This window comes from Orycteropus afer, unplaced genomic scaffold, assembly GCF_000298275.1.
Source record: "Orycteropus afer afer isolate SDZICR_OR568_19922 unplaced genomic scaffold, OryAfe1.0 scaffold00042, whole genome shotgun sequence".
Classification (NCBI taxonomy): Eukaryota; Metazoa; Chordata; class Mammalia; order Tubulidentata; family Orycteropodidae; genus Orycteropus; species Orycteropus afer.
The window spans coordinates 339,837-351,733 of record NW_006921629.1 but is presented as its reverse complement, the minus strand read 5'-3'; the positions used below and the strand labels follow the sequence as shown (position 1 = coordinate 351,733).

The following is an 11,897-nucleotide window of genomic DNA, read 5'->3' as shown; positions in this document are numbered from 1 at the left end:
ATTGTAAATTTTGGTCAATGACATGAGACAAAGTATATGTGAACGGCTGTATGAAAAGTGAATTTACTCTGTAAATCTTCACCCAAATCCTAATAAAAAGAAAAGAGAAGCCTCAAACTAGGAATAAGTATTATAATATATATGTATATCACCAATTAGAAAGACTGAAAGACACCAATAGAAAAAAATGGTGAACAATATGAACAAGCAATTTCACAGAGCTAAAACTAACTCACTGATGTCAAGTCAGATCTGACTCATAGTGGTGAGTCCATGGGTTTCCAAGGCAGTATCACTACGGAAGTAGATTGCCCAACCTTCCTTCCAAGGAGTGGCTAGAAAAGGCAATAAAAACCAAACCAAACTCATTGTCATCAAGTCAATTCTGACTCAGAGCGACTCCCACTGGGTTTTCAAAGCTATAAATCTTCACCGAAACAGACTGCCTCATCTTTCTTCCACAGAGCAGCTGGTGTATTTGAACCACCAATCTTTTAGTTAGCAACCAAATGCCTTAACCACTATACTACCAGAGCTCTTTAGAAAAGGCAATAGATATATGTAAATAAGGTCAATATTACTAGTAATCAAAGTAATTTCTATTGAGATATCATTTTATAACATTCAAATCGGCAAAAATTTAAAGTTTAATAATACCAAGACTTGATAAGATCATAAGGAAATGGTAACTGATACACACTGCAAAGGAGAATGTAAATTGGTATAATCACTTATTGTTGTTGTTATGTGCTGTCGAGTTGGACCCGACTCATAGTGACCCCTCCTTGGGTATCCAAGGCAGTATCACTATGGAAGTAGATTGCCCAACCTTTGTTCCAAGGAGTGGTTGGTGGGTTGGAACTGCCAGCCTTCTGGTTAGCAGTCAAGTGCCTTAGGCACTATGCTACCAGAGCTCCCATATAATCACTTAGTAAATGTAAAGATGAAAAGCCCTAAACACCAGCAATTCCACTTCTAGGTATAATCCTAGGAAAACTCTCAACCTAAGTGCCTAAGGAGAAATGTGCAAAGAAATTCAATGCAATGTTGTTTAAAGCACTGTAAAATTAGAAATAAACAAAACAAAACGAAACTCACTGCCATGGAGTCAGACCTGACTCATAGAGACCCCTCCTCGGGTTTCCAAGGCAATATCACTATGGAAGTAGATTGTCTAACCTTCCTTCCAAAGAGTGGCTGGTGGGTTTGAACCACCAGCCTTCTGGTTAGCAGTCAAATGCCTTAGGCATTATGCCACCAGAGCTCCTAGAAATAAACTAAAGGCCTATCAATGTATATATTATAATACAGAAATACACTGCAATACTCTGTAACAACTAAAATTAATGAATGGATAAATTTCAAAACCATAATGTTAAGTGGGAAAAAAGAACAGTGAAAGTATATCTAGAGAATGATACTAATGTACATTTTAAAAACCCAAAAAGAATATATTACATTGTTCTAGGTACATACTCAGGGAGCCCTGATGGCATAGTGCCTAAGGCATTTGACTGCTAACCAGAAGGCTGGAGGTTCAAACCCAACCGCAACTCCTTGGAAGGAAGGCTGGGCAATCTACTTCCATAGTGATACTGCCTCAGAAACCCAAGGAGGGGTCACTATGAATTGAATCGACTCGATGGCAGTGAGTTTTTAGGTATATACTGATGTGTTCAAAGTCATTGTTTTTTTAATTACATGGGAATGATATGTGTGATTTTACCTCTAGGGAGAAAGGTAATCTTTTACCTCTAGGGAGAAAGGATGAGAAAAATATCATACGGAATGCATGGGAGTAGGTGGCACTTTAATCATATCCTATACAGTCGTAGCAGTACATCAACAAGGAGCTGCCGGAAATTCAAGCTGGAATCAGAAGGGAATGTGCAACAAGGAATATCCTTGTTAATGTCAGATGGATGCTGGCTGAAAGCAGAGACTACAAGATGTTTGTCTTTTATTGGCTATGCAAAAGCATTCAATTGTGTGGATCATAATAAATTATGGATAACATTGCAAAGAATGGGAATTCCAGAGCACTTAATTGTGCTCACGTGGGACCTGTACATAGACCAAGAGGCAGTTTTTCAAACAGAGAAAGGGATAATGCACGGTTTAAAATCAGAAAGTGTGTCAGGATTGTATCCTTTCACCACACTGATTCAATCTATATGCTTAGCAAATAATCTAAGAAGCTGGACTATATAATCAAGGGTCCGGCATGAGGATTGATGGAAGAGTCATTAACTGACCTGCTTGCTGAAAGCAGAGAGGACTTGAAGCACTTACTGATGAAGATCAGAGACCACGGCCTTCAGTATGGATTACACCTCAACATAAAGAAAACAAAAATCCTCATAACTGGACCAATAAGCAACATCACAATAAATGGAGAAAAAGTGAAGTTGTCCAGAATTTCATTTTACTTGGGTCCATAATCAATGCCCATGGAAGTAGCGTCAAGGAGTCAAAGGACATATTGCACTGGGCAAATCAGCCACAAAAGACCTCTTTAAAGTGTTAAAAAGCAAAGATGTCACTTTGAGGACTAAGACGCACCTGATCCAAGCCATCTCATATACATGTGAAAGCTGTACAATGAATAAGGAAAACCAAGAAAAGAATTGATGGCTTTGAGTTACAGTGTTTGCAAAGAATAGTGAGTGCACCATGGACTGCCAGAAGAACTAACAAATCTATCTTAGAAGGAGTAGAGCTGGAATGCCCCTTAAAAAATGAGAACGGCTAGACTTCATCTCTCATACTTTGGACATGTTATCAGGAAGGGCCATTCTCTGAAGAAGGATACCATACTTGGTAAAGTAGAGGGTTAGAAGTCAGCACAAAAGAGGAAGAGCCCCAACAAGATGGACAGAGACAGTGGCTACAACAATAGGCTCAAGCATGGCGACAGTGAGGACGGCACAGGACCAGGCAGATTTTCATTCTACTGTACACAGGGCTGCTATGAGTCTGAACTGACTCAACAGCACCAGACAACAACACAGCATACCTTTTTATTCTTTAAAGAAAATCTGAGCAATTATAGTAAAATGTTACTATTTGCTAAAGTTAGCTGGAGGATATAAGGGTGTTTATTATATTATTTTCTGTACTTTTGAGCATATTAGGAATATCTTATAATTTAAACATTTTACACTAAAAAGCCCTGGCAATATGACTGATATGCCTGTTCAATCCTATAGAATAAGAACAAAGATTAATAATGGAGCTTTGTTTGTAATGGCAAAAAAGGGAAACAATTGGTTAAATAAACTATAATATAACCATATAGTGAAATGTCATATAGCCAGAAAAGTATGATTAGCTTGGAGCAATGTTGACAACATATTAACTAAAAGTGATACGCTATAAAATAGTAGGCTCTCAACTAAGGCATTAAGTAGTTAAAGGAATGCTCTCCTATATGTACTAAAACGTAGAAGCTCCATTAATGTAACTGCCGTATTTTAATCTCTTATCACCTGGCATCCATGGAAAGAAGTTAATCACAATAATAATAGAAAGTATAATAGATTAATTCTAGAGCTTGGAACAAAAAAATATATTGCTGTAATACCTATAAGGAACTAATGCATCCAAGGTCAAAACTATTTTCTAGCGTTAGTGCCAACAATCTCACCTTTCCAAATAAAAAACTCTCAAACTCACTGCCGCCGAGTCGACTCCAACTCATAGCGACCCCTCCTTGGGTTTCTGAGGCTGTATCACTACAGAAGTAGACTGCTCCATCTTCCTTCCGAGGAGCGGCTGGTGGGTTTGAACCGCCAGCCCTCTGGTTAGCAGTCAAGTGCCTTATGCACTACACCACAAGAGAGAGCTCCCTAAATTTTCTTGCCATATAGTTGATCCCAACTCATAAAGACCCCTCCTTGGTTTCCAAGATGGTATTTCTACAGAAGTATATTGCCCAGTCTTCTTTCCGAGGAGTGGCTAGTGGGTCTGAAGTGCCAGCCTTTTGGTCAGCAGTCAAATGCCTTAGGCACTATACCACCAGAGCTCCCCCTTTCCAAATGGAACCTGTCTATACCATCCTCTAGTCGAAGAGCTAGCACAGAAGCATAAATTAATGACTACAACAGAGCTAGGTAAAATGTAATAAACTATATACAAAGTAAACTGAGTCAGATATTATATATCAACGCAAGCCAAAGCTATACTCACAAACTCACTGCCACTAAGTCATTTCCAACTCATAGTGACCTCCGTTGGGTTTCCAAGGCTACAAATCTTTACAGAAGCAAACTCCCTCATCTTTCTTCCATGGAGCAGCTGGTGGATTCAGACCACCAAACTTCTGTTTAGTAGTCAAATGCCTTAACAACTGTACCACCAAAGCTCCTATAGTCATAAAGTAATGCCATATGTATGAGAGAAAAAGAGTGGTGACAGGTAGTTACTGAAGGAGTTTTGAGAGAGAATAAAACATTTAGTCCTACTATATCGCTACCTTTCTTATACATTGGAAATTGACTTGGGTGCTCTAAAACCTGTGCTCCATATTTTGTTAATTAAAAATTGTCTAAAAGCTCTATGAATTATAATAGATTCTATCTTATGGAAATCACAGTAGCATGAGATAAAGAGTTGGGGAGTTAAGACTCTAGGGTAAAAAAATTTCCATTATTATTCCTTTACTATGAAAATATTTCTTGTGCTCTTTATACTTTGATAAAATATTTTTGAGACTGCCAAGATCAACAAATACAAACTGCATTTATTGTATAAAAATTAAGAATAGCCTGGGCTACATAATGGTAGTTGGATGCCAGATGTCTTAAATCTCAGCTTCCAAGAGAAGTTGACTTTGAACTCAATCACCCTTTGAGAGAAGACATCCCAGCTCGCATAATTTCATCAACCAGGAGAATGTTGGTAGCAATCACTGTGCTGAGAAAAAAGATGATAAGGTGAGTAACGCCTACCAATTCACTCTGAAGCATATTTTGTTCTTCAAGTGTGAGATTTTATAAATACAAATATCACCTCCTGTAGTATAATTTCAACTCCTTTACTGATTAGGTAAGAAGCTCATTTTTATATTCCAGCAAAACTGAGCTCATTTTTAACACATCACTTGATTTTTCCACTATGCAGGTAAAGTTTCTCCCCCTACTCCTACTAAATAAGCAGTGAGATTAACCATTCCTACAACTTACAATAATAGAACTAAAATATAAAAGGGACTGTAAAATGACAAAAGCTAATGTTCACAACTAGATACATCTTCTCATATACTTTACAATTTTTCCACTGTATGATGACAAAAGTAATTTTTAAAAATTTAATGGTATCAATTATGTCCCTGAAGTTATTTTTTCCCTCTTCATATTAATACAAGCTTACCATGAGTGAAGAAGTTGTTTTTTCACACAGTAATTATCCCAAATTCCTGCATCTGCTGCTATCATTGGTTCACCTACAAAGTAAAAGCAAATTATTTGAATATTACAAACCTGATGTATTCTACTAATATTAGCTGGCATAGTCTAATAATATTTACTACACCACCAAAATTATTATTGTCAAGGTCACTAATGACATCATGTTGTTAAATTCAATGGTCAATTCTCAGACCTCATTTATCAGTAACACTTGTCATACCCTCCTAACTATTCTTTCTTCAACTGTGTTCCAGGATACCACACACTCCTGGTTTTCATTCTTTTGTACTAGTAGCTCCTCCTCTATCTACTTTGCTAACTATCTACTTCTTCTCCAAGTTCTTAATGTTGGAGGTCCAGTTCTGGGCTCTTCTCTCCTCTATATATACTCACTCCTCAAGAGATCTTAACTATTCTTTTGTATTTAAATTATCTACACTCTGAGACTTTATTAGTAGTAGTAGTAGTATCATTATGGTTTGGATGAAAGTTTACAGAGAAAATTAGTTCTCCATTCAACAATTTATAGACATTTTGCTTTATGATGTTAGTTACAATACCCTCAATGTAACAGCACTCTTCCAACTTCCTCTCTAGTTTCCCATTTCCATCAGTCCCTCTTTCCCACCCCTTCCTACCTTCTGAACTTTGTTTTTGGGGAAATGCTGCCCTTTTGGTCTCATCTGGTTGACTCTTCTGAGGAACACATTCCTCATGGGTGTCATGGTTCACTTTATAGGCCTATCTATTTGGTAGCATAGCACCTAAGGCACTTGACTGCTAACCAGAAGGCTGGCGGTTCAAACCCACCAGCCACTCCTTGGAAGGAAGATGGGGCAATCTACTTCCGTAGTGATACCACCTTGGAAACCCCAGGAGGGGTCGCTATGGTCGGAGCTGACTCGACGGCACATAACAACAACAACAAAAGCATTATTTGGCTAAAAGGTGATCTCTGGGAGTGCGGTCAGTTCTAAGTTTGAAGACTATCTAAGAGCCATAGTCTCAGGGTTTCCACCAGTCTCTAAAAGCCAGTAAGTCTAGTCTTTTTCATGATTTTGAATTTTGTTCTACATTTTTCTCACACTCTGTCTAAGACTTTCCATTGTAATCCCAACCAGAGCAGTCAGTAATGGTAGCTAAGCACCATCTAGTTCTTCTGGTCTCAGGACAGTAGAGCCTGTAGCTACTGTGGTCCATTAGTCCTTTGGATTAATTGCTTGAGTCTTTGATTTTCTACACTCTTCTTTGCTCCAGACAGAGAGAGACAAATTGCTGCATCTTAGAATGACAGATTCATCTTAGATGAAATTATTATTAAGAATCTCCAGCTCAACTGACAAGGGACAAGGTTGTAGTCACTTCTTGATTACAGCCAACTACCCAGAGGGACTGAATAGTTGAACCGGTGGGCTCAAGCCCATAGTCGCAGGAGACATCAAGCTCAATTGGCATAACATACTACACAAAACATAGTTCCACTTCCTACTTTGGCAAGTAGCGACAGGGATCTTAAAAGCTTGCAAGCAGCCATCTAGATGCAAAGATAGGTCTCTCCTCGTCCAGAGCAAAGAAGAATGAAGAAAACCAAAGGTTCATGGAAACAATTAGTCCTGGCAACTGGTATACGATGGGATCCACAGCCTATATGACTATGAGACCAGAAGACCTAGGTGGTGCCCAGCTACCACTGTCAACCATTCAGAGAGGAATCTATGGAGGAGATCCTGGATAGAGAGGGAGAACAATGTGGAACAAAACTCAGATTCATTTGGAAAAAAAAATAATAATAATAAAGGGGATCAGGTTTGGTGGTCTGATAGAGCCTGAGTGAACCATTGAGACTATGGCCCCTAGCTGCCCTTCAGGTCTGGAACTGAACCCACACTTGTGGCTTCCAGCCAAACAAAAGACAGGCATATGAGTTGAACATTTACCTGAGGTAGATACATTCCTTGGAGAGAATAATCATGGGAGAAAGAAGGGCTGTTTATGCACAGGGAGACAGCTCAGGGGGCAGGAGCGCATGGAAGGATGGACACAGGGAAGAGGTAACTATCGGGAGGAAGCGAGAGGGGAGCTGTTTCATTGGGGTAAATTGTAGTCAATGCCATGAAACAAAGTGTATGTGAACTGTTGTATGGAAAGTGAATTTTCTCTGTAAATTTTCACCCAAATCACAATAAAAATTTTAAAAATTAAAAAAAAAAAAAATGAATCTCTAGCTCAGATATTTCTTGAGCTCCAGACTCATACAGCTACCTATTTCACTTGGAAGTCTATAGACACTTTAAAGTTAACTTTCCCTAAACCAAATGCTGATAGCCCATGTCAGAACCTGCTCCCCCCACCGTCCAAGTCAGTTAATGGCAACCCCAACCTTCTAGATGCTCAGTAGACTCCTCTCCACAGAGTAGCCAGAGTGATCCTTTTAAGCATAACCAGACCATGTCACACTTCTATTCAAAATTACAACCTTCTCCATGCCCCTGCCTTTCTGTGCTAGCATTCATGATCATCTTTATATTACTCTTTTTTTTCCCCTAGGACTTATTTTCTGAAATGTTAATTGTACTTATTAATTAAGCATATTTTTTATTGTGATTTGGATGAAAGTTTAGAGTATATTCACTTTCCGTACAGTAGCTCACAAAATCTTTCTCTCATGACATTAATGGCAATTTCCTACAATCCAACAGCTCCCCTCTCACTTCCTCCCCATAGTTACCTCTTCCTTGTGTCCTTCCCTCCCATGCACTCTTGCCCCCTGAGCTGCCTCCCTGTGCATACACAGCCCTTCTATACTCCCATGATAGACCTTTCCAAGGAGTGTATCTACCTAATGTAAATGGTCAGCTCATATTAAGCATATTATTTACTGCTTGTCTTTTCCCACTAGAACATAAACTCACAAGGACAGGGATTTTTGTCTGTTTTGCTCTGTGATGAATCCCAAGAGTAAAATAAGCATTTAGTACCTATTTCTTAAGTGAATAAATATTTTAAGAAGTTTAAGAGTAAACTAAAGACATCTAAGGCACTTGACTGCTAACCAGAAGGCTGGCGGTTCAAACCCACCAGCCACTCCTCGGAAGGAAGGTTGGGCAATCCTACTTCTGTAGTGACACTGCCTCGGAAACCCAAGGAGGGGTCGCTATGAGTCGGGCCAACTCGACAGCAAATAACAACAACAACAACAAAGACAACTAAAATTTAAATATCAAAAGTCACCTAAACCCTCATTCTCTTATAAAATCTGGGTCACTATATTAAAATCTCTTCCTTTATAAAGCAGCTCTGGTAGCATAGTGGCTAAGGCACTTGACTGCTAACCAGAAGGCTGGTGGTTCAAACCCACCAGCCACTCCACAGAAGGAAGATGGGGCAATCTACTTCAGTAGTGATACTGCCTCGGAAACCCAAGGAGGGGTCGCTATGGCTCGGTCCGACTCAGTGGCACATAACAACAACAATTTTTCTTTACTTTCTTACCTGTATTCAAATCTATGCCAACAAGTTGTTTTGATTCTGAATGCTCAGCCTGAACTTTTAATAGTGTTTCCTGCAGGTCATAACCAGAATTCTGAGCAAGAACCTTTAGAAATAAAAATAATAAATTTTTTTGGAATACCTACACATATGTACTTCAATATCAAATATGGAAAATAAGGCACTATTCACTAGTTTTGTGAAAACACATCCATAACATGCTAATCATGGTATTCTTATTTTGAGGAATTTCATTCTTAATCTAAATCAAATTATTGTCTTTCTAGTAATTTTTATATTTAAATAATCACTTATCTTATGCCCATTACACTTAATTCTAAAGAGGACATTAAGGCGACCCATCCCCAACCAACTGCACTAATTTCCCTGCATGCAAAAGATTAAATATAAAACTGGGAAAGTAGTATAGTATTCTTTTTCCTCTGATCCCTCCAGCCACATGTCTCCCAGTTGTTCCTAGACATTTGCATATTTGCAGCACCTTTGTGCCCCTCATCTCCTTGAGGACAGCCGTGATCTAGGGCAACAGGGATGAGGTATCTACATTCCAAACCAGGTTCATATTCCAAGTCGTCCCAAACGTGAGGAGGAAAAAGGTATCACCAATGTGTATCATGCTTACCAAATTGTGTCAACTACAGGACCACTCCTTAGGAAAAAAAGAAATCTGGTTCACAAAGATCCCACAAAGCATGGATAATATGAACAGCAACTATCAAGCAGGAACCTTAGCTAGCATTATGAGTCATGTTTTAATTCATGATAATAGCATATATGAAATAGTTTTCCTGTATTTCTAAGTAGTTCACAACCAGATTAAGCAAAGAAAAAAGGAACTGTATTTCTCTGTTCCTCTCTTGCCACATGGGAAATATCTGGTTTCTCTTCCTTTCTATAGGAATTATAATGACAATGACAAATGCAAGCTAGCATATGGGAGTGCTAAACAGCCTGAAGTCCTTACCTTTCACAACTTAAAATCACAACACTTTGGATACCACCAACAAAATAAAGATCTATCTTAAAATCTAATGAAATTTTTAGTTCTAAACTTTTTCACCATGATTAGTTAATTATGAACTATTTCTGAAGGAAATTTTTGGAGCTACTCTCAAGAAGCATACTTCAAGAAGGAAGCAAGGGAGTAATCTAGCTATCTCATGGAGCTTCTGTAAGCATTCTAAACTTTTATCACCAAAATTTCCAAGTTTTTGCTGTAAAATATGTAAGAGAAAAACTGTATTTTCAAATAAGTACCTGTCTTTCTGCTCTGCTGTTGAATAATATGGGCAATTTGCAGTCAAAAACCTTTATGTCTACTCAGTTGTTCCTTTGGACATCAGAATAGTTTTACCTTAGGAATAATGAGTAAGGCGTCAGCAAAAGCTTGGACTCCAAGACGAGCTCTTCCTTTCACACTGTGCTTGTCTGTAATAAGAGCTTCAGCTATTGCCACTTCAACTGCACCAGCCCCTGGAACCACACAGCCTGTTGGAGGGAAAAATGATTCCGCAGACAAACCATACAGAAAAAACAGACGAAAAAGCACGTCGTTATTCAAGTGTGTTCCATTATCTTGTCTACCTCTAGAATGTTTTTAAATATAGACAGAAATCAAGTAAGTTGCACAGTTCAGTGATTACTCAGTTGTCTTTGAAGCATTCTGAAGTTATATGTCATTAAATAATTATTAACAGTATACACAAATGGCTTGTAAACAGTTTTATTTCATTGTTTATCCTCTGGCTAGTAAGAAGAAATATGCTTTCACCTTTATCTTACTCCCTTATGATGTTGTTTAAAAGGCTTAAATGTATCAAGTAATTGATTGCAATATCTGATCTGAAAATTTTTTAGACTAAGATAATTAAGTCACAGTTTTTGGTATGGAATTCTAGGGACTCAATGAAGTATTTGTTTTCTATACTGGAAGAGAACCCAGACTGCAAACTGAGAAAAAAAATTATTATTCCAAGGCAAGAATCTGGTTAAATAAATAAACACATCATGCTGTGACTTTTTCACCTGCTGGTATGGTTCTATAGAGCATATGACTCTCCTTTGAATCAGAAACTTTACTTTGGAATCACTCATCTTTAAAATAAAACAATACAAAAAGACTATCTCCTTTTATCCCATATCATTTTTTCATTATTATCCAGTTTCTCTGCCTCACTTCACAATATAATTGCTCAAAAGAGGCGATCACATCTTCATCTCTCATTCTTACTTTTAAAAATAAGTTCCTTGTTAAATATTGAATGTTGTTGTTGTTGTTGTTATGTGCCGTAGAGTCAGACCCGACTCACAACAACCTTCCCTTGGGTTTCCGAGGCAGTATCACTACAATAAATATTTGTAAGGTATAAAGAACACCAATAAAACAAATGCCCATGTACCAACCACCCAGCTTAAGAAACATAACATTACTAATACCTTTGAAAATCTCTCTGATCCCATTCCTTTGTGAAAACACAATATATCAAAGTTTGTAAGATGCCATGAAAATGGTACTTAAAAGGAAATTTGTATCACTAAACTCCTATATTAGAAAAGAAGAAAGGTCTCAAATCAATGACCTCAGCTTCTACTTTAAGAAACTGGAAAAGGAAGAGCAAATGAAACCTAATGTAAACAGGAGAAAAGAAATAATAAAAGATCAGAGTGGAAGTCAAGGAAGGAAAAAACAGAAAAACAATAGAGAAAATCAATAAAAATAAAAGTTGGTTCTTTTGAGAACATCAGTAAAATCTGTAATAGCTAGACTTGCCCCCCCAAAAAAAGGAAGAAGAAGAAAACACTAATAACCAATATCAAATATAAGACAGGTAATATCGGGGAGTTCCGGCAAGATGGCGGACTAGGCAGAAGGATTGCAAAGACCCTCTTCAACAAAGAAAAGGGAAACCAATTAACACAGACACAGAAGATAATCTTGGACCCCTGAGCCTTGAAGGGAAGGATACAGAATTGGACTAA

At 38.0% G+C, this 11,897-nt stretch overlaps 1 protein-coding gene across 1 annotated transcript in view; it reads right to left on the bottom strand.

Annotated features, from left to right (window-relative positions):
* Positions 1 to 4,841: 4,841 nt before the first annotated feature.
* CCT6B (chaperonin containing TCP1 subunit 6B) overlaps positions 4,842 to 11,897 on the bottom strand; it is a 52,969-nt gene continuing 45,913 nt past the window's right edge. The window contains exons 10-13 of the mRNA XM_007937321.2: positions 10,273 to 10,406; positions 8,901 to 9,003; positions 5,371 to 5,443; positions 4,842 to 4,914 (exon numbers count right to left, since the gene is read on the bottom strand). Of these exons, the coding sequence (XP_007935512.1) occupies positions 4,842 to 4,914; positions 5,371 to 5,443; positions 8,901 to 9,003; positions 10,273 to 10,406 (383 nt within the window). The remainder of the gene's footprint in view (positions 4,915 to 5,370; positions 5,444 to 8,900; positions 9,004 to 10,272; positions 10,407 to 11,897) is intronic.